Raw genomic sequence first — 27,138 nt, forward strand, 5'->3', positions numbered from 1 at the left:
TGTGCAGTTTTCCCCCTCTCTTGTGGCTTTCTGTGGGGAATGTCCTGCGCTACTGATGCACCCCCTCCTTTCCACCTCTGTACATTGCTGAGGAATGCATGACATGACAGGAATGCAGGATGCACCCTCACTACTGTAATGGTGCCCTTCATGTGTCACCCAGGATGCTGTGGAGGTGCATCCATGAATAATAGCATCACGTTTTATGCCCCAACATGACTTGTAATGAGGGAAGCCCCCCTCTCTGAAGGCCACAGGTGACCCCCCTCTGAAATTGTGCTATTGACATAGCCCTAATGAGAAGGGGATTTCCATCTATTTGCATCTGTTTTATTGATCCAGGCGTTTGTACATTGGGTGTACACTTTGCCCTAACTTAAAGGTCCCATGTTATGCTAATTTTAAGGTTGATATTTTATTTTGGGTTTTCTATTTGAGGCTTTAATGTTAAAAAAATATATTTTTTCCTCATACTGTCTGCGTGAATACACCTGTTTTCTCCCTCTGTTGTCTGAAATAGTCTGTTTGATTGGTGAGCCTTTCTGTACATTTTGTACCTGATTTTGACAGTTGCTTTAACTTAAGTCATATAAAGGCCCACACATAGTGAGGGAAATTTCATATGTTTGATAATTCAAAAATGACAGCATAGATAAGTATTGTTACATAGTTGGGAGTTATGCAACATATGTAAATGGCAGCTAGCTGGAGCTATTTTGCAGGATTTGGTTGATTTTGGCTAAAACAACTAAATGCTTTAATATCAAAATATAAAACACATGGTGTGAGAATGTGTAGAAAAACACTATTTCTTTGATTTCACATGTTTGGTCATTTAAATGCGACAGCACGGATAAATATTGTCAAATGATGGAAGTTGTGCAACATATTTCATGTATGATGTACACAAAATAATGTTTAAATGGGTGTTATATAGCATAGATATAATGGATTAAAGGGATCTAGCTGAAGCTAATTTGCAGTTTTGTTTAATTTAAACAACTAAATGCTTACAGCAGACATGCTTGTGTATATGTATGTATGTAGGCTTGTATGTATAGCCAGTGGATTCTTTTAAAACCAGTTAAATTTTGCCATCTTTGTTTGTGTTTAAGCCATAGTTTTATCTGAAAACTTCAACCTTCTGATAGCTTACAGTATATTCAGTGCACTTTAATCTACCCGACTGATTCGGTTATTGTTGTAGACATCAGATTGATGCCATGCTGATACGTTGGTAAGCTTTCAGTCTGTTAGTGTTGGATATTTTACATGTAGATCGCTTCCTTTAATAGTCTTTGAAGTTCTGCTTTCACCATGGAAACCACTTGCTTTTATCCACTCAGAGACGACCTCAGTCCTCATCAGTAACACAGGCAGTGTAACTGAAAGTGACCAGAGACCGAAGTCACAGTACTCAGGGTACCTGTAGTAACTGGAGAGGATGACTTGACATTCTTACTAATCTTTTCCGACAGATCTGCAGAGATTTGTTTATGGTTGTGCTTTAAGTTTTTTTTACTTATTTTAAGGCTCTGTGCAGTTTGATATAACTCTGATTTTTGTGTTAAACCCATGAAACCAGAGAAAATCAGTGACCTCAGTAAAAAAAACAGAAAAAATCATGATGAGCAAGGCAAGAATTGTCCCGCAAATTGTCAAAAAAATAAAAAATAAAAGGTGACAATGAAATGATCGGAAAATTTACTGCGGAGGATTAACAGATATCATCAAAAAACGTTTTAAAAATTAAATTCATAATTGTCTTTATTATATATTTTAAATAATGTTACCGTAAGAAAAAAAACAACAATTCTATATGCTTTTTTTCGGGGGGGTTACCACTTGAGGTCTTTTTTTTCCCATGTAACTTTCTTGTTACTTTTTAATAATTTCTTGCTATTTTTTTGGCCATTTCTTGTTACGTTGCTGATTAAAAGTAATACTTTGGTGGTGCACCTTTCTGAAAGCTGTGTATATATATCTGTGCATATATATATGTATATATACGACGACAGCCACCAAAGGCAGCGGAAAGTGTGTTATTGTAAAATTTAACCTGCAGCAGATATACTTCACTTTACTCCACTCTCGTACTCTTACTGTCACACAAGGTGATGCAAATATTATAATTCACATTTCAGGTGAAGCTACATTTATGATGTTTATTTAAAGTAAAGTTTTTACTCTTTTGAACTGTTTGCACAAATAACTTATTATGTCCGTGTTGTGCTGCCAACACAAACAAAAGACAGTTGAAGACAAACATAAAGTAAATGAAAGTCTACAGACTCTATTCATGTTCATCTAACGCGACCTGTTTCAGCTGACCGACACAGTAATAAACCTCGCTCCAGACAGCTGTTAAGCATTCGTGACGGTCTGTGTACAAGTGTTAAGCAGCTTCAGAAAATTAACTGGGGATATATTGATTAAAAAGACGAACACACACTTGGCCTTTTACACAACAGCAGCCCGACAGTGTAAAACTGGGCCGCGGGACGACGTCTCCCTGTGAACAATGAAGTGATGCAGGGATAGTGGTGACTTAATTCAGTGTCAGTAAACATGACCGCAGCGTTACCCATTTCCCAGCCGGCTGCGTGGAAAGGTCAGCTGCCTTTTTGCTGGTCTTGGCGTCAGGCGAGGAAAACACAAGTCTGTGTGTGTTTAGGTTGCTCCTGTTTGCAGAGTTTCCTTTATAGATTAACAGTTGCCCAAGTGAAGTTCGAATTGTGTTTGTTTTGCTTCTTAAATGCAACTTAATCTTGGTTTTACTGTGCAAGATATTTGCTTATCTTATCTCGGCACTATCAGCAGAATAAATGTTGGCATTGTATGTTTCTGCAAACCGTGAATATGTTGCGTTTATACATTATCTAGCGGATATATTGAAACTTGATCTGGTTAATGTGTGGTTTGGTGTAGGCACAGAATCACTTGGTTCTGATTAGGAAAAGCTCATGTTTTGGCTTAAAATAATCACTTTTTTTGTAACACAATGCCGGCAGCGAACACAGTGATATTTTGGTAAAAATGTCATCCACTTTTCATGGCACAGTGATGTCATGGTAAAAAACAACTGCTTTTTATGGCACAATGCTTGAATGAAACACAACAATGTCTTGGTGGAAAACATCTTTTTGCAGTGCTATTCCCAGTGGAAACACAGTGACAGATCCCTAAAAAATACTCGTTTGGTGGTGAAAAAGCCGATTATAGACACAACAATTACTCGTGTTGTTTTATTGGTCTGAAACAGCAGTCTTTAAGGTGACGCGCCGTCTACCGACCCCTCCATCTCCCCATGACAAAGTCGGCTCATATGCATGTAATCTGCACGATGTCACTTTAGAAACGTAAAAATTCATGTCAAATGTTAAAATGTAATGCATCCGTGGTTTGCAGAAATTCTACAATGCCAATATGTCCTTCTGAAAACTGGCTAAAAGAGTTCAGTTTTAAAGTTTCAAACTTTAAAAGTTGTATTCATAGGAAATACTGTGCACTATTGCTCAGTCATTGCACTCAGGTGTTAGCTGCTAGCTGCTGTACTCCTGTATGACCCGGAGCTTATTATGGCCAATGTAACTGTAGGTAACTGACTTACTAATGTCTGTCAGACAGTCAGCAACAAAGTGAAGGTTAGCATTTTAGCTAAGTTAGCATGCTAATTTAGCATGGGAGGTCTGTCTATGCCTGTGTGTCTCTCTTTTTTTCCTCAGCAGCAGTTTGTCACTCAGGATCTGTTGATCGTTCACAGCTTATTATATCACATGGATTACTGTTTCTAAGTGAAAGTAGACTTACGAACCAGTAGGATGAAAGGTTATGTTTTAATGATGTTCTGCCCCAAGTGCTCAGTAAATAACCCAATGGTATACATATTCCAGAAGTGCTCTTAATAATCAGCCCAGCTCGAAATATGTATTTGTGGCATTAGATGATGTAATTGTGGTGGTCAACACAAATGAATGAATGTGTGTGAAACTGATTCAGAAACGTTTCCAATTCGAAAGTACATACCAAACAATATATATATGTATTTTTCTGTTGCATTTGTTTTAGTTGTTTCTGTGTTTTGACTTAACCACGTTTCTATATTTGCTGTTTCTGCAGCACGTGTTTGCGTTTGCACATTTTTCTTGTTTGCTGTGTGTTTTTCTTGTATTTGTTTTGAATTTGTGTATATGTATATATCTTATGTAAAATTGTTTCTGAAGCTGCAGCACGTCTCTCTTAATGGAGACGTTTTGGGCTTTTGTGGCGCATTTGTCCTTGTCGTTCACTGTAATTATCACCCAGATAGTGTGGCTTTCATGGCACCATTAATCACATCTATGACTACTAACACCTACTGGATCTGTTTGCACATTCAGGAACTAGGTTACATTGTTGAGTGATGCATGTTTGGGAATGACTAACTTTGCCTGTAGGTGTATTTGCACACAGAAACACAGGGTTTGTACCCGTGACTGCCACGCACATTCAGCTGCGAGGAACATTTCCAGCCCTGGTAATTGAGTTTAGTGTCGAGGCTGTTGTTATTGAAGCAGTTTATGGTTCAAAGCTGCCATTTGGCATGCTGCGAGCAGTGAGGGGGTGAGACCTAGGGGGTTGGTTTTAACATTTGGTGGGTCAGGCAGCTCCCCAGTGATTTAGGATCTTCAAAAGAGTCTGGCTGGGAGTTTAAGAGAAGCTGGGGTTCAGTTTCAGACATAAAGCAGAGGATGCTGGTGGAGGGTGATTACATAAGTGTGCAATTTGTCGAAAGATGTGAGTCATCTCAGAGTTCCCTTGCTTAAAAGTGTAAAAATTTAAAATGTGAAATTTGAACTCACTATTTTTGAGATGATCATGTAATATTCATTTTTCCAACAAATAATTGTACCAGTTAAAGAGATACTTTGCCAATTTTCAATGATGAGGGTAGTATTTAGGGCTTAGGGAGATTTGTATCATCAGTCAGAGACCCCTGAGTTGACTGGAATTGCTTGAAGTCGAGCAGTTGTTTCTTTTTTTGGGCAGCCAGTTTGTTGTGCAGTGTACTTCTGTGGGTGTTTCGGTCCCCAGATTTTGCTGTGGAGTGAGTGCTCTTGACTTTCACACTACTCTTTGGTACAAGCAGCTGCGGACATACAGGTAGCTGCACAGAGGGAGAGAGAGACTGTATTTCTGCCCGGCATGACTTTACTTCACCCTGGTTGTCAGGGGGTCACTGCGCGGCGGTGTGAAAGGCCCTGAAGCAGCACATTTTGTTTTTCTGATTTGCAAATTTCTGGCCTCAAATGTTTTCGGACACATGTTTTATCTCACTGTGTTACCAGTCAGCCACCACTGTGTTGAACGGAAAAGTTCAAATTACGTCACCACCAGCGGGAGCATTCATTTGTGTGGTGTGGCACACTGCATTCTGGTACTTGTAGGTTTTGTTCTTCTTGAGCAAAAGTGTCCTTTTTATCTGTTTTCGCTGGTCACGAGCACCAATTTTAAAAGTATTTGCATCTTTCTACTGCGCAGGCGTCCTAGTTTTATGTGAGAGCCCTTTTTATATAGGTGAAATATTTCTTTACTAGTTGCCGATCATTTCTGCAACCGCACCCAGCTGTCACTGTGCATCAGCCAACACCTCACTGCGGTTGAAAAACGCTCTTAAATATTTAAGAAAAGAAGATGAACAGATTAACTGGCTGATTATTTTTTTAAAAGACAAATCTGCATGAGGTACAGCTGATGATTGACTTTATTGTTGCAGATAACCAGTTGCACCAGTTGACTTAAATGTCACGACATGGAGTTGTTTTTGTGCTGCTGTCACACTCATTTCAGCGTGTACATTGATGTGACATGTTTCAGGTCTTTTAGTCCTAACCAGCAAAACTTGTTCCTCATTTTGGGCCTTTTCATCTGCATAGGATTCTTTCTTTATTGTAAATTATTTGCATGCACTGCAGTTTTTTTGGGCCACATTCAAAGTAGATAGAAACAATAGGAATCATCTCTGCACCTTAACAGAGAAAGTGGTGATAGAAATTTCAGCAGCACATGCACAGAAGCAAAAAAGAGAAAGCATTTGTGGAGGGGATGGGTCGAGTGGTGATGTGAACGTGGTCTTCCCTCGTTTTAATGGTGTATTTAGCTTGTTTGGCGTTTCAACAAACAAAGCCCTTCCCTCTAAAAAGGAACATCCAGTTCTGGAGAAATGTGCCGGCTGGATGATAGTTGTCTCAGATACAGGGCCCCCCATTTAGCATAAGCTTTACATAACCTACAGATGCAGAAAGTGGCTGCTGTAGTTTAGATTACACGCTGTCAAAAGCAGCAAAGCAAACATGAGTAGATCTCTCACACGCTGTCACGTACGTTATTCCTGCACGATCTGCCGCCATGATTTTTTTTCAGAGATTGTCCAAGTTTGGAGAGAATTCGCTTCATGTTGTTGACATGAATCAGAGGTGACAGTGGCTATCTCGACCGCATTAATGAAAGAGTCTGTTTGCAGAGGAGTTTCAGCATTTGCCTATCTCACCCGTGCTTGCTTAAGTTCTGCAGGGAGCACAGGAATTTGCATTTCGTGATACTTTCGTCGCTGCCGGCTGGCCCGTGTTCGATCAAAGTAACACGCCCGCTTGAGGAAAGCCAGGCTTTTCTTGCTCACTGTGGTGTCGGAGCCTCAGGGGGAGTTTTGGGTTCGCTCTGGGGGCTAACAGTGACAGAGTGTCACTGTGAACGTGGAGCGAGTCATAATGTCCCGGTTCTGCGGAGCACGGCTCAACAGGCAAAGCCATTTCCTCTCACTGACGAGAACAGACTGTTCTGAGGGGTTCCCCATGAGCCAAAAAAAAGAAGTTAAACTTCACCAAAACTCTGCTACTACTACTCCTGACAGCACTTACATCTGTGAGAAGCAGAGCTGCAACTAATGATTATTAAATAAAAGAAAGAAAAAAAGGAAAAAAGCTACATTTTATTATTTCCAATATTTCATTGAAAAAATGTTTTGTCTTATTGTGCAATTCTGTTTTAAACAACTTAAATTTGATTTTTCTCTTTATTTAGTCATTTATTGTTTTTTTTATGAATAACATGGAAACATTCGGCACAAAACCAGTGACAGATAATTAGTGGAATACAAGTGACCAAAAAAGCAAATATATGTTGTATTAATTAGTATAAAAGGCCACTACAAAAAAATAAATTTAAAAAATTTAATAAAATTGGATAATTGAGCATTGGGGAAGCAGCCATGCACTGAGACCAAAATGTTTGATCAGATATTGCCCAAGTATCTGTTTTAAAATAAATAATAATAATAAAAAAACAATTTAGACTGTCTTTGACAAACAGCATAAAATAAAATAAAATAAAATAAATAAATAAATCCATAATGTGACGTTGTACTCCAGTCCGTCTCTGACCTAATTAGCCTTAGCTAAATCTGCTGTCTCAGGCAGAATTGTGTGTGTTTTGTTGGCAAATGGATAAGGATTTCTGTCTCTGTTAATTTTGCTTCACCATTAACTGACAGTTTAATTTTTTAAGAAAAAATTTAAACTGACATGAAGTAAAAGCACTCCATTAACCTACGGTCATTGGGCGGCCACAATCCAAATGAATGATAATGTTTCTCTGCTGGATGGGCAGAAAGGCAACTGTTTGCCGTAGTTTTGTGTTTGCAGTTTGTTTCCGCTGCACCCAAGTGACCTAAACAAATGAATTAATACTGCTTTAATGCAAAATCCACCCTTCAAACAGCAGCATTGGCGCAGTTATTTATCATTAACAGCCTCAAACGAGAGGCCTGCATTGCATTACTGCAATGACGCCGCTCAGTTTCTGAGTTGACTTCTCCCATAAGTGGACAGCTGCCGCCCATCTCAATGAGGGGCTTTAGGGCTGTGATCCAACCTAATGAGGCCCGTCACCAACAGACGGCCCCCCCGGTGTATTTATAAAGCCACGGGTGAAGTTTTCCATGTGTGTTTTCCATCCTGCTCCCTGCTGTGGCTGCTGCTGACATTGACGCGGCGGCTTCAGAGTGTTCTTCATCATTATACCGAGATCTGTCGCCGCGGCATCGGGACACTCTGACTTTCAACTGGGCGCAGCTGGGAGATAATGGGGCTTTGTTTAATGGTTTGCTCCACTTTGCCCACGGTAACCAGTCATGGCCCAGAGCAGGGATCGGATTTGAAGTCACTAACAGGCGCTGAGACGGTCTACGGTGACCTGATTCAGTGGTGTGGCGGCATTGTTAAGTCGCTAATCACCATTGAGGAGCTATTGTTATTTTTTTCTACTTGTTTTTGATATCTCCAAAGACTTAAAGGGGACATTTTATGGTCATTTTCAGGTTCAGACTTATATTTTACGCGTTCTACTCAAACATGTTTACATGCTAAAAACACTTCAGTGTCTGAATAGCTCAGTTTTAGTTCCTGTGTCTTTAAGACTCCCCTTGACAAAAGCCAGTCTGTTCTCGATTGGTTAAATTTAGGGGGTCTTTTGTATGTGAGATCATATTGCAGTGGTCCGATCACATAGAAATACGTGAAATGGACACGCAGTCTTAACAATGCATTACACGGTGATGGGGAGGAACTATGTAAATTTTACTTGCTGTCAACATGAAAATGATGCAGATGCAAAGTCAATGAGGACAAACATTGACTTTCAAACAGAAAAGTGCAGTTTGTGTCCCAGGTGGAACCAAATGTCAACGTAGTTACTTGACTTTATGCACTTTGCATAATAAAGTACTTTAAGTAGGTACTTTATGCTACTACACTATCTACATACATTTCAGTCAAATAGTTATTTGTTTTTATTTACTATTTTTTATTTATTTTTTTAACCTAACCAAACCGCTACAGTTTGAAACGAAACTGCAATCATTCATATTAGACTTTTTTTTTTCGTGTTGACGGCTTGTAATTTTAACATTTAGTGCTCACCATAACTGAATGCGTTGTTAAGAAATTGTGTCCTTTTCACATGTTTGAATATACATCTGCAGGAGTGCGTCTGGAGCAGATGACCATATGAAGTCATCCATTACGAGCTGACGTCAGCTTGTGTTGAACGTAGAATCAACAGGGTATTCAAAATGTTTGGCCCACAGTATGTTTACCTCATTATTTGAAACTTTGGCAATGTTTAATATTAACATCTGACATTATGTTTATGACAGAAAATAAGGAAAAGCACAATAAGTCCCCTTAAACTACCTAATTCCATGTTTCAGTTCATGATTACCAGTCGTGCCATTTTTCTCAAATACCGTCTCAATATCAGATTAATATCAAACACTGACACACGTCTTTGTTTTATATTTTTGAATCTCCAATGAACGCACCAGAATATTCGAGATAATTCATTCATAAGCACGCAACACCAGCAGCCAGTAAGCTGATTCACTCGTGCAGAAAGCGCCTCAGTTAGAGATGTAGGTCACTGTACTCAGCTGTACAGTGTTTCCTGCTGCGAGCGGCCAACAGTAGCACAAACGTCTGCCCTCACCCGGTCCAGAGGGGACTATTGTTGTCCCGCTCCGCCACACTTTAAGGTGTTGATCCCTCAGCTGGCATTGCGTGGGCGCTTGGCTGGGCGAGCCCTTCGTGATGGATGCACACAAGCTGGCATCACTGCGTGCCAACAGGCAGGAAAAACCACCAAAACATACAGTCATATGTATGGTAGAGGCCGCTTTTTATCTCACTTCCTCTGCCTTTGGCTGTTCTCTGTTTAATATCACCAACATGGTCGTGTTGAAACTAGAGCTGTCAACTGTTCCATTAATCGCCAACTAATTTGATGATTGATTAATGGGTTTGAGTAGTTTTTTTATGACATAAACTCCTCTATGTCCATTAAGTGAATATCTTTGGGTTGCGGACAAAATAAGATATTTATGTTCAATTTTCTGACCAAGCAACTGATCAGTTTAATAATAGAGAAAATAATCAACAGACAGTAAAACAAACAGGATAATACGAACAGCTATGCATCATGTTTTGCAAGACTAGAAAATTACAACATTAAGACAAAACCATATTCAAAAAGCAAAAAACAAAAAAGTCATTAAATGTCTATAAAATAAAAAGAAAATAATAAATACAATAAATATAAACATCTAGACAAAATAAGTAAAAAAAAAAGAATAATAAGTCAAATAAAATGATAAAAATATAAATTATATTTTTTTTAGCTTCTCAAATGTGAGAATCAGATACTTTTCTTACTTTATATCATTTAAAAATTGTTTATTATTCCAACAAAAAAGCTATTTGAAAATATCTTCTTTGGCTCGCCATGTTATCGACTAAATGATGAATAGATTCATTGTATCCCTGAAACGGATAAATAAATCCACCGTTATTGGCAATTACTTAGAGTCATTTTTGAAGGAAAAATGCTTGTTGTTTTTAAGCTCCTCAAATGTGAGAATCTGCTACTTTTCTTACTTTGTATCATTGAAAATTTGGTCGTATTAGTCAGACAAAAACAAATGAAGAAACTTTGAGGGCCGTTTATCTCCATTTTATCGACTGTGTGATTAATGGACTAATCGCTGGTCGCGTCTCTAAAACAGAGAGAAAGACGTCCACTGTTTGAGAATAAAGACTGACAGGGGTCACAGACTCGTCCTGTTATGAGAGCGGGATCCTGCTGTGATAATACTCGTCACCTTAACACAGGAAGAAGCCAATGCCATGCCCTTCACGGAGCCTAAAATTGTCACTTGCTCACTTTGCATGTCATTTCCTGTCTAGCCACGTGTTTACTGAAGCAAAATCCTACATTTTATTTCTTGTTAGAGTCAACAGATTAACCTTACAGAGGGTCTTTGTTTCCTCGTGAGAGACGAAGTGTGGGAGATGATGATTCTCCATTCAATCTGGAATCGATCTATATATATTAAGGCGGGATTTAAAGTTAGATATTGGACATGAGGATCAGTCCCCTCTGATTTCAGGGACTTTCCCTTGGCAGAGGGCATGTGATGCGGTGGCCTGGGCAAGAGGGGCAAAGAGCGGTGTGGATTTCTTTGGTATGCAGTCCCCTCTCGAGTCTGTCTCCACCGACATTCTTGATCCGACCTGGGCTCACAACAAACTAATATACACGCAGAGAACAAACATGACAAGGAGACTCAAACGTGAATGTCATAAATTAAGAAAAGCATCCAAAAAGTAAGCTTTTGTCCTTTACATACGTCAACGAAAAACAATTAATGCAGGTTTAAAGTTAATTATAACATTTCTCAGGTTGAAGATTTACTAAACAAGCAGTTGAGCAGTTTGTCCCTCGTGTCTTGTTTGGGCGCTGTGAGGCTGTGATGAGTTGCTAATCCGTCTTCATGCTGCTAACAGTAGCATGTCCGGACCAACAGGTGGGTTCTCAGGAGCCACTTAGCCTCCCCTTGATGTGCTCCAAACTGGGCCCAGTTTGTATTACACATCAGAGGACCTGATGGCAACAGAATGACTTTCGTTTGCTTTCTTCTCCCGCCTCTCCTGCAGCAAGTGGGTCAAAGGGCCGTCAAAGGCAAAGACCGGCACAAGGACAGCCTCAAGTTGCCAAAGGCCCATTGGCGCTCTTTGGCTTAGCTGCCCCTCTGGAGTAAAACGAAATTATTGTTTTGTTTTTGGATTGTTGTTACATATAAGAGTAGCCCATAATTGCTACAGTTAAACCAAATTAAATCACCATATCACCTAATTTTTTTTTAAAAGGTTTGACTCCGGAGCAAGAAAAAAGTGATGCCAGCCCCCAGGAAGTGTAGAGGCCAAACAGTGTAATACCCTGCAGCCCAAAAACACTTCTTCCTATTGACTTACATGGTGAAAGAGACGTCTGTAAATCAGTGGGGTTTTTTAGCGTTAAAACCGGTCAAATCAGTGTCAAGATTTGATCCATTTGGTCTGATAACATTTAGAGAGCATAAAGATTAAAAACCTTCATCTCCATTCAAGTTAGCAGAGTGCTAAACAGGAAGTTAGCAGTTCGGCCTGTTTGTACGTATACCTACGAAAATTAATGCACCATAATTCATATATAATCCACGTATCTGGGAGGGCTGTGATATTGTGACCTGTGCTGTAATGGGAGTACAGAAGGAAGTGTTAGATGTCAAGTTGTCATGAATATTAAAAATTGCTTTAAAGACTAAAACTGTATTTTGCACCAGGCTGTGAACATGTTTTTTCTGCTGTGAAGTTGGGCATTTTAACATGGGGGTCATTTTGGGACTTTTGTAGCCAGCCTTAAGTGGCCAGTTAAGGAACTGCAGTTTTTGGTACCTTTGCTTCATTTTTCAGCCCGCTGCTTAAATATGATCTGCATTTCCTACTTAATTAATTTAATGAGAATTTTTAAAGTAGTCTAATAACTTACTATAAACAAATATTTCAATTAATGAAAGACGCACCTCATATTATATCTGCATATAGTATTAAAAAATAAGTTTTACCTTTACCGTAATGACAGCCCACTGAAAAGCATTAACACCAAGGGTTGCCCTTTTTCAGGTTAGAGCAACAGCCTCTCAAAATATTTGTGCATGTCCCTAATTACAGGTTCAGGAACGTGTTTGATTGGTGTGTCGCCTCTGAGACAGTAGTTTTTGTTGGATGCAGGTAGATGGTAACCTCCTTTGTTAATCCTCTGCAAGGTTATTGCATCACTTGCGGACACTTTGATCAGTGTCTTTATTTGGATTAAATCCATGAATCGACTTTGCTATTGTCTAAAGCATGGCCTTTATTTTTAGATTCTATACTGGTGTCCATATTTAGGAGTCCCAGTTTAAAAAAAGATACCAGAATCCCGTCAAGCAGGAAGGTGGAAGACTCACACAGGAAGGTGGCAGAAAGCCAAACCTGCTGTCTGCTTCAACTCGTCCGAAGGAGACACTGTACGTCCAAAACCAATTTATCCTTTAGTGCCACTTTTCAAAATGAAACTAAAAATCGTGCGTCCTTGCGCGCCGAGCACACCAACATCGGCTTGTTTTGACGAAGCTTTTAGGTTTAAAGGTAGCAGTGAAACTTTGAACAGGCTGTTCTCAATGTTCCTTTCCTTCACATAAATGTCATTTTAAATCCTTCTCTTTCAGGGCCATGCAGACGTCTGAGCTGTGGAGTTTTGAAAGTTACAATTTATACACATCTGCAACGACTCTCCGGTAATGTGAGATCCAAAAATGTAAACGTTAGTGGCAATAAATCTCACAGGAAGCGAGAGCAGCGAGCAGTACTTTGTTTCTTTAACTGCCTCTTCACCTGCTGAAATTCAAGGTGCAAATATTTTTTCTTCATGGTTGTCATGCCGCTAACGAGATCAGGCTTCTTTTATGACAGAGCAGCTGTAATATGATCCGTCATATCTGAAAGATCTGTGTGGTTAAAGCTGCAGCAAGTTGTCAGATGCAACACATCTATCGATGCAGACAATAGCCACAATGTTTTGAATCTTATAAGCAACTGAACACTTCCTGTAACATTAAAACACGACTGAAAGCTAATGTTGAAATGTGCTGTCAGTGCCAAAGACCTGTGTATATAACCCATATTGAAATTTATATAATTCAAATTGGAGCTTTGATCGGCCCCCAGAAATCAACCCTACATGAGCCCAACCAGAGGCCAAAATACGCCGCCAGTTTTGGTCCTAAGCTCTAGAAAAAAAACGGAAATTTAAACTGTAAAATAATGTAAAAAATTACAAATTTGGCCATTCATAAATTCAGGGCACTACAGAGAACCTCAGGAATGGGTCCTAAACCCGGTAATGAGTTGGCAGTTTAACACCGGTAATGAGTTGGCAGTTAGCATTAGCTTTTTACTGGCGATTACATTTTACTGGCAAGTATCACAAACATTTAGAGTTTGTTTTCTTCAATAATCCAAAATCTAATGGAAAAATCTCATAGGCTTTTTGACGAGGGAACCAGAGCGAAGCTGCGTCAGCTTACAGAAAAACGTAATCTCTGGGGCACTCTGTAGGAATACCACCTCACTCTTAATCTGAATTAATATGAAAATAGAGCAGTCTAACATGGAAATATTGACTTGATTAAGTCTGGGGAAACGCTAAAAAATGAACCCAGTTGGTTGGGTCCGTTAGGTTTGGGCAGAGAATCAAAGTCCTAAATTCTGCTTCTTGAAATTTCCACAAAAATAGGTTCAGTTTTTACAGTTCAGCTAATTGAGATATAAATTAAAGTTTTCAGTATTAATCTTTAAAAATAAAGTTGCTCAAATTCACTAAATCAAATTGCAACTCATCTTAAATTTTAAGACAGATCAAAATATGACGGTGAGCTTTCAGGTTATCAAGGACAAAAGGTAAAGAAACAGTGATTTTAGAAGTTCGATTTTGTTATCTTGAATTTTGTTGTCTAAATTTATCCACTCAGTTAGTTTTTAGGCCTGAATTTGACCATTTAAATAGTTTTTAAATATCGTCCCCTTTTTTTAAACTGCTGCGTATATCAATCAGAAGTATTTTGATGGGTTGTACTGAAATGCTTTAAAGGCCCTCAGTACATTTCAAGAGAATCGATCTCTTCCAGAAAATGTTCAGAGGGGAATTCAAACAACAAAAATTATCATTAAGATGCTTTTCGAATTAACGTATTTCACTGCAATATATTATGTAGTACTCAGTTTTCAAGATTCAGATGATTGCAGCTATTAATTGCCTCCATACACATCTGGTTTCTGTTTTTGTTTTGTGTTTTTCATTTTGTGATGAGGTCAGGGAACGTGAGGTACCAAACCCTAAAAAAGATGCTTCTCAGAGGTCCCACGGGAAAGTCTTAACCCTCAGTTTTCATGTCCCGAGGCCGCGACACACATGAGAAACACTTAATCCCGGTCGGGGTTATCCAGTCTGCATCTTCTGTACTCTTGTGCGCATGAATTAGAAAAACAGAATTTATTTTGCTTTGTAATCAGGGATGTTCTCGAGCTGCTCGGGAACACGGGCGCCCGTTCCTTTGTGGACTTCTCATCATGCTTTTCATTGTTCATCGTTAACTTTTAAAGTCCAGCCTGTGATCTCATCTCCCCGGTTCGCTTCTCGTAGACATTCAATCCATTAACCCCGTATCCAGAGGAGCGTGTCGGAGGCCGAGCAAGCTAATTAAACGAGTGCTCGGCCTCCTCTCCTCGTCTTTTCATCCTCTCTCCTCCTGCTTTTCTTCCTCGAGCATACATCACACACCTCGTGTTCGGGGCTGTTTTTTAAACATTCCTGGGACGCCGAGGCGCAAGGAGCGTCTCCTTTTCTGGAAGTTTTCAGATCAGACTTGGTGGGCCTCCACACGTTTTGCCCCCCCCCCTTATCTGACCCCTCTTTATCAAGCTGTGGCCTAAGCAGAGGATTACTGATGCTCATTAAGGTGGTTTCGATGGCTAAGGGATACCACGTTTCAGCGGAAATTACTACGTTCAAACGAGTCAAAGAGGAAGAGCTGCCTATGTGAATATAAATAGAGAAGTAAAAAGGCTTTTGTGCAAACTTAAATGTTCTGTAGTTTCAGAAAATCCTTCTTATTAGTGGCATCTGCTTTAAGGCTACGTTAATGCTGCGTTCAGCTGCAGAGCTGCAGAGCTGCAGCTGAAGTGCTGCTTGTTGTGGTCACTTCCTCACAGAGGGTGTGTGTCACCTAAAATTTGTATTTGGTCATAAAAATATCAGATGATTAGTATCTGAGCCCCATTTTAACGTCAACGCACAGTGTCAGCTAACTGAGCGACATAACGCAGCACAGCTTAAAACACACCGCTGCATGAATCTGTTTGTTTTGTAATGTTAGATAATAATAGATAGATAATAAGTCATTTGGGAGTCTGAATGAATTATTTAGTTAGTTTATAGTTTATATTATCTACGAATGGCAGTATTTTGCTGTTCCCCAGTTTTTCTGCACACAAACAAACCTTCCTTTTATACCCACAGTCCTCTCCAACAAAACGCCACCCTCTCGTGTTTCTTTTGAAACGCTCAAGTCAGATCTTTGAGCGCCGTAGAGCCTGAATGCATGCGTCAGACCTTTTATTCGTATACTGACAAGACACACAAGTTTTCGTTCCTTTACTGCAGTTACCGGAGCTGGTCCAGCTCCTCCTCTATTGTTTGCATAACTCATTGCTTCTGCATATTGCAACAAAGACAATAGAGTTCAGGGTGGATCAGGTTTAGTCGAGACATGTTGAGCCTGGACACATAGAGATTAGTGTGTGTGTGTGTGTGTGTGTTTGTGTGTGTGTGTGTGTGTGTGTGTGTGTGTGTGTGTGTGTGTGTGTGTGTGTGTGTGTGTGTGTGTGTGGTTTTGCAAGACTTTGTTTTGGATGGACTCGTTTCTCTCCGTAGGTGGCTCTTAAGTAATACCATCCATGCATGCAGATAAACCCTTTAAAACCTAGATAGACATCAGTTTTATTACATAGTATTTGGACGCCCTTTGCAAGTATTTAAACCCTTTAGACAGGATTTCTTTCAAAAACAGAAAAACAGCAATCAATGAAATGTCCCACTTATTGTAAAAAAGTGAGAAAAAGTAAAAAATAAAAAAATAAAACATGAAAAGAAAATGACCTTAAACTTAGCTAAAAGAGAGAAAGTTATTGAATGACTATGAAATCATTTTTTAAATTCTTATAATTATATATTGAAAATAAGATTACAGAAAAAATGTTTATGTTTTTTAAATGTATTATTTTTTATTTTAGCACAATTTTTTAGGTTATTTTCTGTTCTCTCTTTTTTTTTAACTAATTTCCGCTAAATTTCTTTTTTACAACGTTTTTCATTTTCTGTTTGTTTATTTTTATTTTTTCTGTTACTTTTTTTTAAACTAATTTCCAACTTTTTAAAAGAAAAATATTTATTTATTATTACTAATTTCGTGTAAAGTTGCCTATCCCCTTCTTTCCATGTTTTTAGAAGAAAAGCCATGTTGCTCATGCTTCAAAGGGTTAAAAAAGTTTGGACTCCCACTTTGTGTGTTTTGCATGTTGATGATATTGTTCTGCTGCCATGCCCCGGGGCACCCTGCGGAGTCAGAAAGCTCACCTGTCAACATAGCAGAAGCTCAAACATGGCGAATAAATAAGTTTTCTTTTCAAGCGGATCAAGACGGAGAAATCTTTTGTTTGACTTTCGGATCGAGACGTTTGCCGTCAGAACTTTTCCCTCCTGCTGGCCGACTCCATTAAAGCCACCTCGAGCTTTTTCATGTGTTACCCCGTCGAACAACAAACAGGAGTTTTTAACATGTCCATTTTAACAGCTTATGCAAACTGAGAATATTATACAAGCACTTTCTGTATCTTGTTTCCTCCTCTTCAGCTAACCACCCCTCTCTCGCTCTGCACTAGCTGGCGGCATTTGTAGGCGGCTAATGATATTTGTGTCTTATTAATGGCTGCTGATGAGCTGAAATGGTAGACTCTCCAGAAGCTTTATTTACTCGCCTTTAATACTGACCCGTCAGCTTGACTTATGACACTGCCATATGGGCGCTGGCTACAGGGACACGTCTGGGACACATCGACATCACATTCCCCCCCCCCTCCTCCTGCTTTCACACAATTTGGAGCATCTAATAGGTGTATAAATGCAGCATCATTGGGATTTTTAGCTTTAATCACTTTCACATAAGAATGAGTCAAACAAGCGAGCCGGAGCTCGTAACTAACTCGTGACTGCTGCAATAAAATGCACAAGAATGAACTTAACGTCTCATTTATGGTCCATATGGTAAGTGCATACATCATAAATGCGTGAAAGCTGATAGCAGTTTGGCGCGGCGACTGTGGATCTAATGAACTGCTGACACGGCCGACACGGTGTGGTAATATACTGTTTGACATCAGAGCGGGAGGTCGCCTCAACTTGTAGCCGCTGTTGTTACATCAGAGCGGAGGAGTCGTGTAGCGAATAATGACACCGAGAGGAAAAGGTGCGACGCTGAGGTGCGCCTGAAGAGTCTGCGGCTCTGTAGCTTTGACCTCTGACTCGCCTGCGCAGGACGACAGGAGAAAGGATAAATTAGGGGTTGTTGGAGCGTGTGTTGAACGTGACTCGGGAAGAACTCAGCCAGACTTTTCTCCGCTCTTGGCTGAGATCGACGAGATTACGCTGCACATGTTTATCACTTAATTAAAGGCCTCATTTTCAAGGATTGTGTTATTCTACAGCGTTGTTGTTAAGATTGTGGTTGAAAAAGGGCCATTTATGCTTTTTGTGTCATAATAAAGGAAAATTAAATTATAAACCAACATAAATGTGCATAAGAATAGACTCAATACAAGAGGATACCTGAAAAAGCACTGTGAAACAGAAGCACCGAACATTTTTAAATTTAAGATTTAAAATGCCTATAAGATTTGTTTTCATTTATAATTTCTTTGTCATTTCTCTGTATTTGTGTACTTTAAAATGAAGTTTGTCTTCAGTATTTAACCTATCCTAAACACTACACAAAACAAAAACTTAACATACGAATCACATCCTATACATTATACGAGGAGTAATTCTGAAGAGCGTCCTGGACTCTGTACAGGAACAACAGCAAAACAAAGATGCAAAATTTAAAATCGAATATGTACACAATATATATATAGATATATTTAATTATTATTATAAGAATACATGGGGCTTGTAATTTTGGTTAGACTAACATTTTTACATGTATTTTAAAAGTGCAGTTGTAGTCGCACTAAGACAATAATTCGACATTTCCAACATCACGTAAAAGCGCTGAGCGAAGCACTGAAAGTACAAACAGGCTTTAGCTGCCTAATTAAGTACTCACACTGTATACTTTTATGTGGTTGTATGTGGTAAAGAAACAGTGTATGCATGATGGGATGTAAGACAGGTTTGAGCCCTTTTACTCTAATAGATTAATCTTTTTATTGTCATCTGAACCTAAATTGTTAATAAAGCAACACTCTGACGTAATTAGGCTTTCACCGCAGAGACTAATATTGTTTGATGTGTGTGTGTGTGTGTGTGTGTGTGTGTGGTAGTGAGCTCACTCTGATTAGTTTTACTATGTGGAGCGTTCACTGACATGTTCGCCAGTCTGCTTCAGCGTTACCTCAGCCTGCTGCGCTCGTTCAGTCTGCCGCCACCTTTACCGCCGTTCTGCACCGACTTAGACACTTGAGACTGTGTATGAATAGATGCTGTATGCGTGTGGCGTCTTTGACGTGTCGGCTGTACTCGGGTCAGAGAGAGAGAGAGAGGGAGACAATGTGTGTGTCTGTGTGAGAGCAGGAAATAGCTGAGGACACGGAGACATCATGAGCGGGTAAGAAGAGGCCACTCGGGCTCCCCGGAGTCGCACGTCCAGTCCATCATATCCTGCGATCTTAATTCCGCGTCGCCTCTGCCCACGCCCAGATACTCTTACACTGGATCTGGCTGCTCACCCAAGTTGGGGTTTGACGTGAGGCGGGGGGAGACGGGAGGTGTCTCTTTCTCACTCTGTGGGAGGCTGACATGAAGCCTGTCTGAGCCCCGTTATCTCTTTTCTGTGGGAACGAGCAGCTGCAGGGCTTTGTGTTTTTTAGGCAGAACTTAAAAATCTGCTTATTATGTTTGTGCACATTCGGTTTTAAGGGTAAATTTGACATGTTTCATCCTGGACTCTTTTTATCCCCATGTTTTCTTGTGTAAGTGACTAATCGAGACACCAGTTTTTAAACTTATCCAGTATTGCACAAAACATGCTGCAATGTAACTCCTCAGGGCAATTATGCAGCGTCAGTTAAGTCCACTAAAAGTGCTTGTTTTTGTCAAACAGGGCTCGGATTATTATCATAAATGTCTGACAACATTAAGGAAAAGATCCCTACACAGACTCCCAAGACTCCTTCAGATTAAGCGTAATTTTATCCTCATAAAACAAATTTCATGCAAAGTCGACAGAAACAACATTTTTATTGATTAGTGTCCCCAAATTAATAGACCATAACATATTTTTTTAGTGTCACCATCAGGCCGATTTAAGTCACGTTTGCTGAGCATAATTTGTCCACAACTTCCAAACCATTTATCTTCCCGTGGTGGTCTACGATGAACCATCTCACAGGAATTTCCGAAAATGTTTCTGAGACGATTAAGAATAATAAATCAGCTCAGGAACGCTCCCTGCCTAAAAGTACAGCCCTGTCATCCCGCTGATGTGAGCTGAATAAGAGCACGTTTGAGAATAAGATGCAGAAAACTAATTTTATTCCCATACCTGTCACTTCTGTCATATTAACACATCAAAACTGCGTGAAAATGTATTTATCTGACACTCTGTGAGCACGTCAAACATCCAAACACACCCAGAATGCAGCAGGGTTGGCGAGCTTCGTCTGCTGTATCCATTCAGTCATTTAAAAAATGATGTCCGTGTGTCTCCAGGGATCAGGTTCAAGGAAGTCCCCCAAAAAGTCACCGTAAAACACATCACACACACACTCCTCCCTGCCTGCTCCTCCTGTCACAGCTCTGTGAGAAAAGAGACCGAACTTTCCTAACGACGTGCATATAATGTGCAAAAAAACAACTATTTTTGAAGTGTTGGGATTCACTTTAAAGGCGGCAGCTGACAGCGAATCGCTTTTGTTATCAGATTCTTTTGATCCAAACCTGCCGCCCTCCGTGACAGCTCGCGCGCATTTGTGAGTTATGGCAAAGTGAATTATTGTACTTGTGTTTGCCTGCTGTGTGTGTGTGTGTGTGTGTGTGAGATTAACATCTGTGTGTGTGTGTTTGAGTGAGGGAGACCTCTGCCATTGTTGAGCTTTTACATCCTGACAACTGGGAGCCTGATGGGTTAAAAATAACCCAGTGCTTTCCAATTTTGTCATCTTTTGGGACTGCTTCTCCCGGCTGTTTTGATTTTGCGAGCGTCCCCCCGGAATGCTCGGGGTCACCGACGGCCGCTTCCTGTCACATGTTTCCTCATTGTAGCGCTCCCTAAACATACTCAAACATACTCAAAAACAGGACACCTGGGAGGCTTTTGCTGTCATATTTCTGAATTGCACACCAGGTGGCACAGCCTAAATACTCCCAGTGAATGACAGCGTTTTAAAAAAAAACTTCAATCTCCGAATTATCTTTTCCTCGATGAGCTTCAGAAGTCGGCTCATGAATTCTTCTGCGTGCCTGCAGAACAGAATTAGGCCACCGGTATAGAAAGAAGTGACAATTCAAAATAAAAAAGATAAACATCACAGGAAGTTGTTTGTAAAAGTACGCTGTTATCAGCTCTGATGTTTTCTGCAAAACAAAGTTAAAGTGGGATTCACGGTCGGATGTGCAGCCGTCTGAGTATGTAAAACACAAGTAAAAATGTTTGAGTTCTGTGACCTGTTTAAACAACCAAACAGCCGAATAGATATGCATGCTATGCAAACAACCGGCTATGTAAACTGCACTGGCGAGCTAAGCAAATGCATTATGTAACTCGTTCTCAAGCATCAGATGCCTTCTGAGTGGAGGCAGACGAACGCTGCTGAAAAAAGGCGGATTTAAAAGAACATTGTGTTGATAATCTTTCCTTTACACTGACAGATAGAGCTGAAATCATATGACTTACTGCTGATTCAATACTATCACATCAGTTAGTTTCCGATTTGATGTGTGTTTGAGCAGCTCAGCCTGAAAGAAGCTGTAAAATAATTTAGTGTACTGTTGAGCAGTAAAATGAGAAATAGGCAATGCAGTTAAAGTTATTTGATTAGTGCTGCAGAGTTTGACAGTTTGACATGATCTTTGTATTTAAACAAATATATATAGTTATATTTATTGATTTAGTAGTTGACAGTGGCTTGAGAAAGTCCTTCAGTTTTTTACATTCACATATACGGTAGTTTCTCCTAAATGCCATTAGAATCACTTTCTATCTGCCTCGTACTTCTGTCAGGATATTGTGACAATTTCAGCAAATGTGACGAAACATTTTTTTTTTTTTTACCAATTACAGCTTAAACGTACACTCTGAATTATTATCTCTGTATATTGGACATTGTATTAGCGGCACTGTTAACTTTTGCACATCCTGCACAGAACTGCAGTTTTCTCCTTTGTGAAATGGCTATATTGTACATATTTTTTATGTTGTAGTGTTTTTATAGTATATTTTTCATGTTTTTATTGTAATTTTTCTATTCTGTATTTATATTATTGACTTTTGCAGTACTTTGTATCTTTATTTCCTCTTAATACATCTCTCTTTTGCACCAAACAGAAAGGCAAATTCCTTGTAATTGAAAACCTACTTGGAAAAATAATTCTGCTTCTGAAGCTGGAAAATAAGTGTTGGCAGTGTTTTGTGGCTGTTTTGTTCCTCAGTGTGTCTTTTTGTAGTGCACATTGTTTAGAGGATTTACAGTATGGGTGCTCATACACCAGGCAGTTTGGTAAAGGTCAAACTGTGTGCGGTCATATCGGGAAGTGGCTGCTGGTTTTCTAATTGCAGCAGCTTAGTCAAACACAGTTAAATGTTTAGTTCAGCGCTTCCACATCATCATGTGAACAGGTGGAGATTTTAAAGTCACTGAGGTTTCGCCCGACGTCCTGTATCTGTTTCACACAGAAACAAATGATCACGGTGTTATCCAGCATCTGGCACCAAACCGACGTGAGGACTCAGTCCAGCCCTTTGCCAACGTCTTCATTCGACATGGACATCCTCCCCAGTGTCCCCTCATCCAAACTTAGCTCGGGCACACGTCCAATCAAATGTCTCCTTCTGCTTCTTCTGCGGATTGCCAAGTGGCAAGTCTATAACTAACGTGTCAAGTCTTGTTTCGGTAAACAGATACGACATCAAAAACCAGCAGAAAATGCCATACGGTCGCCTATACGCTGCACCGTACATTATGGATGCTGCTTATTTTTAACTCTTTTTGCAGTATTTTAGAGAAGTGATTTTTTTTATTATATAGTGTGCTTTTGCGATGTAAAAGGACGGGTTTGTTACAGACATAGTTTTACTTATACACGTGTACAAGTATGTTTAAGACAGTTTAAGCTTGGATCTAGAATCTAAGATTAACTTAACTTAACCTTCAGTTTTTATGCTAAGCTAAACTAACCAGCTGCTGGCTCCGGGGTCATATTTACCATAACGACATGGATATATCAAAGCCACATTTGGACGAGAACAGCCCTACAGAAAACAGAAAAGTCTTTGCGTTTTAAAAAAAATCTGCATTCATATGATAACACTGTGAGAACGATTCTCGTGTAAACGGTTTCGCAAAAACAACAGAAAAAGCTGTAGTGTGCACGCCAGGCCAGTAGTGGGTAGTGTAACTTTGTAATTACACACCATAGAAAAACACTGCGTACAAAGTGCAGCTGTGATGTCTCACAGAATCCGCACTTTGTTAGTTTACGTGGCGGCAGAAGGTTTGCATATTCAGAAGATTAGACTTTCAAAACTTAGGCCCCCTAAACACTGTTGTCGTATGAATGACAGGCCAAACTGCAACAAAAATTTTAAGTTTCATGCAAGAACCTTTACAAGTCCACTTAGAAACTTCCACCGGCCGAGCTGGTGACCTCCGGTTTTTCACCCTTTGGAGCATTTCCACTAGTTTGTGCAGGTGACAAAAATTAAGTTTGTGCATTTGCAGCATTTTTGACGCTACAAAAATGTCCCTTGTTTGCACTTTTGGGCCTTTTCCAGTGGCCTTTCTGTCGTCCTCTGACAGAGAAACAACACTGGATGCGAGAGCGTGTTGCACGAGTTTGGGTGTGTGTGCCGCTGTGCACTTGTTGTTTGGGTGGTGTTGTGTCTCCCTTGGCTGCTGTGTGTGGTCTGAAACTGTTGCCAAACTGGGAGCATCATTATTTGTTGGGTTTGGACGAGGCTTTGGCACCACTTGGATTAACATTAAATGAGCAGTCATAGGTTTTAAAAATTGTTTCTGTCATTTTGTTTCCAACATTGAGACTTAAATCTTCCTTAAATGTGGTTTTGAGCTTGTATGTGTCTGTATGTGTGTGTGTTTTACCCTGCGTGTCTGTGGTTGTTTGAATGTGCCTGTGTGTGTGTGTGTGTGTGTGTGTGTGTGTGTGTCTGTCTGTGTGTCTGTGTGTCTGTGTGTCTGTGTGTGTGTGTGTGTGTGTGTGTGTGTGTGTGTGTGATCTGTGGCTCCATTGAGACAGTTTGGCTCCAGTCCAGCTCAAACTGTCCATGGCTTTGGAAGCTGGAAGTAATGGGCTCATTTCCCCAGTGGGACAGGAGGGGGACTGAATAAAAACGAGTGGGGGACGCCTGGGGACGCTGCAGGAATGACAACAGCACACGAGTGAGTCCAGCAGGAGCTGACTGTGGGCTGCTGTCGGAGGCTGAGATGCTTTATTTGAGATATTTGTGATAGCAGCCATAAGTGGACTCACTTAAGACCAGGGACATTCAACCTGCTCTGCTTGGGGGCCACTTTTGCAATATGACAGGAGGCCAGGGGCCAGTGCCAGTGGCCCCATACATACACAGACGTTTGCAGGATTTTAATTTGTTTGTTAGGATATCATGACATTTCTTTGGTTTTAGGACATTTATAGGATTTTTAGGGTGTTTCTAGGAGTTTCTAGAATTTTAGGACATTAGTAGGACTTAGTTTGTTTCTAGGCTTTCAGGACATCTCTAGGATTTTAGGACGGTTCTAGGATTTTGAACATTTTTAGGATTTTGGGACATTAGGGGCTCAGCCAGGACCTCTGTTAGTGGTGCAGGGGATCCTCCACTCGCACTTTTTTTTATAAATAAGCTCTATTTTGATGCCGTTTTATGCACTTTGGCACCTTATGTATACTAAAAGTACAAAAACAATTCCTAGTGTGAATAACTTAATTCTTACTGTGAATTTGAAAATGGTTGGGGGCCCACCTGCCACCCTATCAGGGGTCAGATTTGGCCCACGGACCGTAAGTTGACTATCACTGCTCTAGACACACCAAAGCTCTATATTTACACATTAAATATTTACCTCAGATGACTGAAGGAGTTGTTGGCCCAATTATCAGGTTCAAGTGCAGGCCCTTGTGAGTCACAGTGAACTTGTTTTACTGACCTGTTATGCATCTTCAGTGCCGTAGGAGTTACTACCAGGAGCGATGTTTCATAAGTCATTTCATAACTTGTCTTCACTCCAAATCACACAAGGAAGTGCAGTGTATTTTAGTAAATACCTGGAGGGCAGGTGTGGTACAAATTACCCGAGAAGGAAAACCTGTCCTGCAGTGTTCGCTGTTCTTGGAAGACTTAAATTATGTAAAAGACCACATCGTTTGAATATTCTTTAAAGGTCCTACGTTGTAAAAAGTCAGATTTTCATTTCTTTTTTAATATAAAGCAGGTAAAGGGGCTATATAAATAATGTGAAAGTATCGAAAAGTTCAATCCACAGAAAAGTGCACTCAGTCTGAATTCAGAAACTGTGCCTTTAAACAGCTCGTCAGGATTTCTGTGAGTTTGTGATGTCACAAATATAACACAAATCCAATTCTAAAGAAGTTTGGACTTTGTGTAAAATGTTGCAGTGACCTTTGACCAGTATTCAACTGCTCAGTTCAATATGCTCAAGCTTCAAGGGGTTAAACAGCCCGTCAGGATTTCTGTGAATTTGTGATGTCACAAATATGCTAAGTAGACTGTTTTTTATTTGATACGCAAACATTTTACATGTATTTCCCGTTCTTATCTATTGCTCTCTGTGACGAGGAAACTCTTTCTCGCAGCACGTGTCATCTGTATTCTAAGCTTTTTTTTTAAGTTAGCTTTTACAGATGCAGCTACTGCTTGTAAACACGTAATCCACACATAAAATATATATTGTAATTAAAAGTGACACAAAAACGAGGATACATGCCAGCGGCTGATTTGTTTGCTCCTGACATTAATTGGACTTGATTGTTGTGTGAATGTCCTCTGGCTGCTTGTTAACCTTCACCTGACCTTTCACCTCTGACCTGGTCTTTCTGTCCCCTGCAGACCCCTGTCTCAAAGTGATGCCGCCATGCATGGGCGAGGCCGACCGCTTCAGTCTGGAGGCGCTGCGGCACATCCACAAACAGCTGGATGACGACAATGACGGGGGAATCGAGGTCAACGAGAGTGTGGAGGTGAGTTTTTAACGAATGGACTGGAGCACACACGCTGGTTTACAGCCTTTCATTGTGCAAACATACTAACGTTTCAACTATGGATGTGTAACGGCGAGAACCTGGTGATACGATACGAATCACGATACAGGGGTTACAATTCAATATATTGTGATACATTGCAATTTTTTTGTGATCTAATTTTAGGAAAACTGAAAAAAACATACAAAGAACACGCTGCCATATGCATAAAAATGTTACTTTTTATCAATCAGAACAGTGGGATACGTTTGTATGTCAGTTAATAAATCAAATCTTATTTATATAGCACCTTCCAAACAAAAAATGCAATTAAATGTGATTTACATTTGGACTGAAGAAACGAAAAACAAGAACAACATATGAAATAAGCAAAAATGGATCTTTAAAAAACTAGATCAAGTAAAAACCATGAACGTTTGATAGTAAGACACGACATAAACGCCAGACTAAAAGAGAGTAAAGGATTAAATCCTAGAAATGTCTTAAAATCCTTTAAATTGGTCTCGTATGGAGTGAGAGTGCTGCAGATGACAGCAGCAAAACAGACTGCAGTGTAACCACTCGGGCATAGACCTTTTTGTTAAAGAGTAAGATCCTTTTGTTTAACCACAAACAGCTTTGAAATTGCCATCGCCACCAGATTCAATAAAAAAAAAATAACATAACAATTTTATTATCATAAAACACATTTTGTTTAAAGTCGACAGAGACAAAGTAAAACTCAAAAAAGCTGTGTTTGTTCCTCTTTCCACTGTTGCACCAATCACCAACTGGTTTGGTTGAAATTAACCCAAAATTCACCCATTTAGATGTGAAAATATGCTCTATACACGCTAAAATTACGGATCCTTTAAATGGAGTTTGTTGCGTTTGGCGATTACGAGTTTGGGGCTGTTACTGGTGAAACAGTAAGGATCTTACTCTTATATTAAACATTTTAGTTGTCAGACACTTTAAATAACAATC

The 27,138-nt window shown here is 39.9% G+C and overlaps 1 protein-coding gene across 1 annotated transcript in view; it reads left to right on the top strand.

Moving 5' to 3' along the window:
- stim2b (stromal interaction molecule 2b) overlaps positions 1-27,138 on the top strand; it is a 56,487-nt gene that overhangs the window by 175 nt on the left and 29,174 nt on the right. Inside the window, 1 exon segment of the mRNA XM_088074056.1 lies at positions 26,021-26,151. Coding sequence (XP_087930182.1) covers positions 26,021-26,151 — 131 coding nt within the window.

The sequence above is a fragment of the Plectropomus leopardus genome, chromosome 23 (assembly GCF_026936395.1).
Source record: "Plectropomus leopardus strain MGB_pleo_1.0 chromosome 23, ASM2693639v1, whole genome shotgun sequence".
In the NCBI taxonomy this organism is placed as follows: Eukaryota; Metazoa; Chordata; class Actinopteri; order Perciformes; family Serranidae; genus Plectropomus; species Plectropomus leopardus.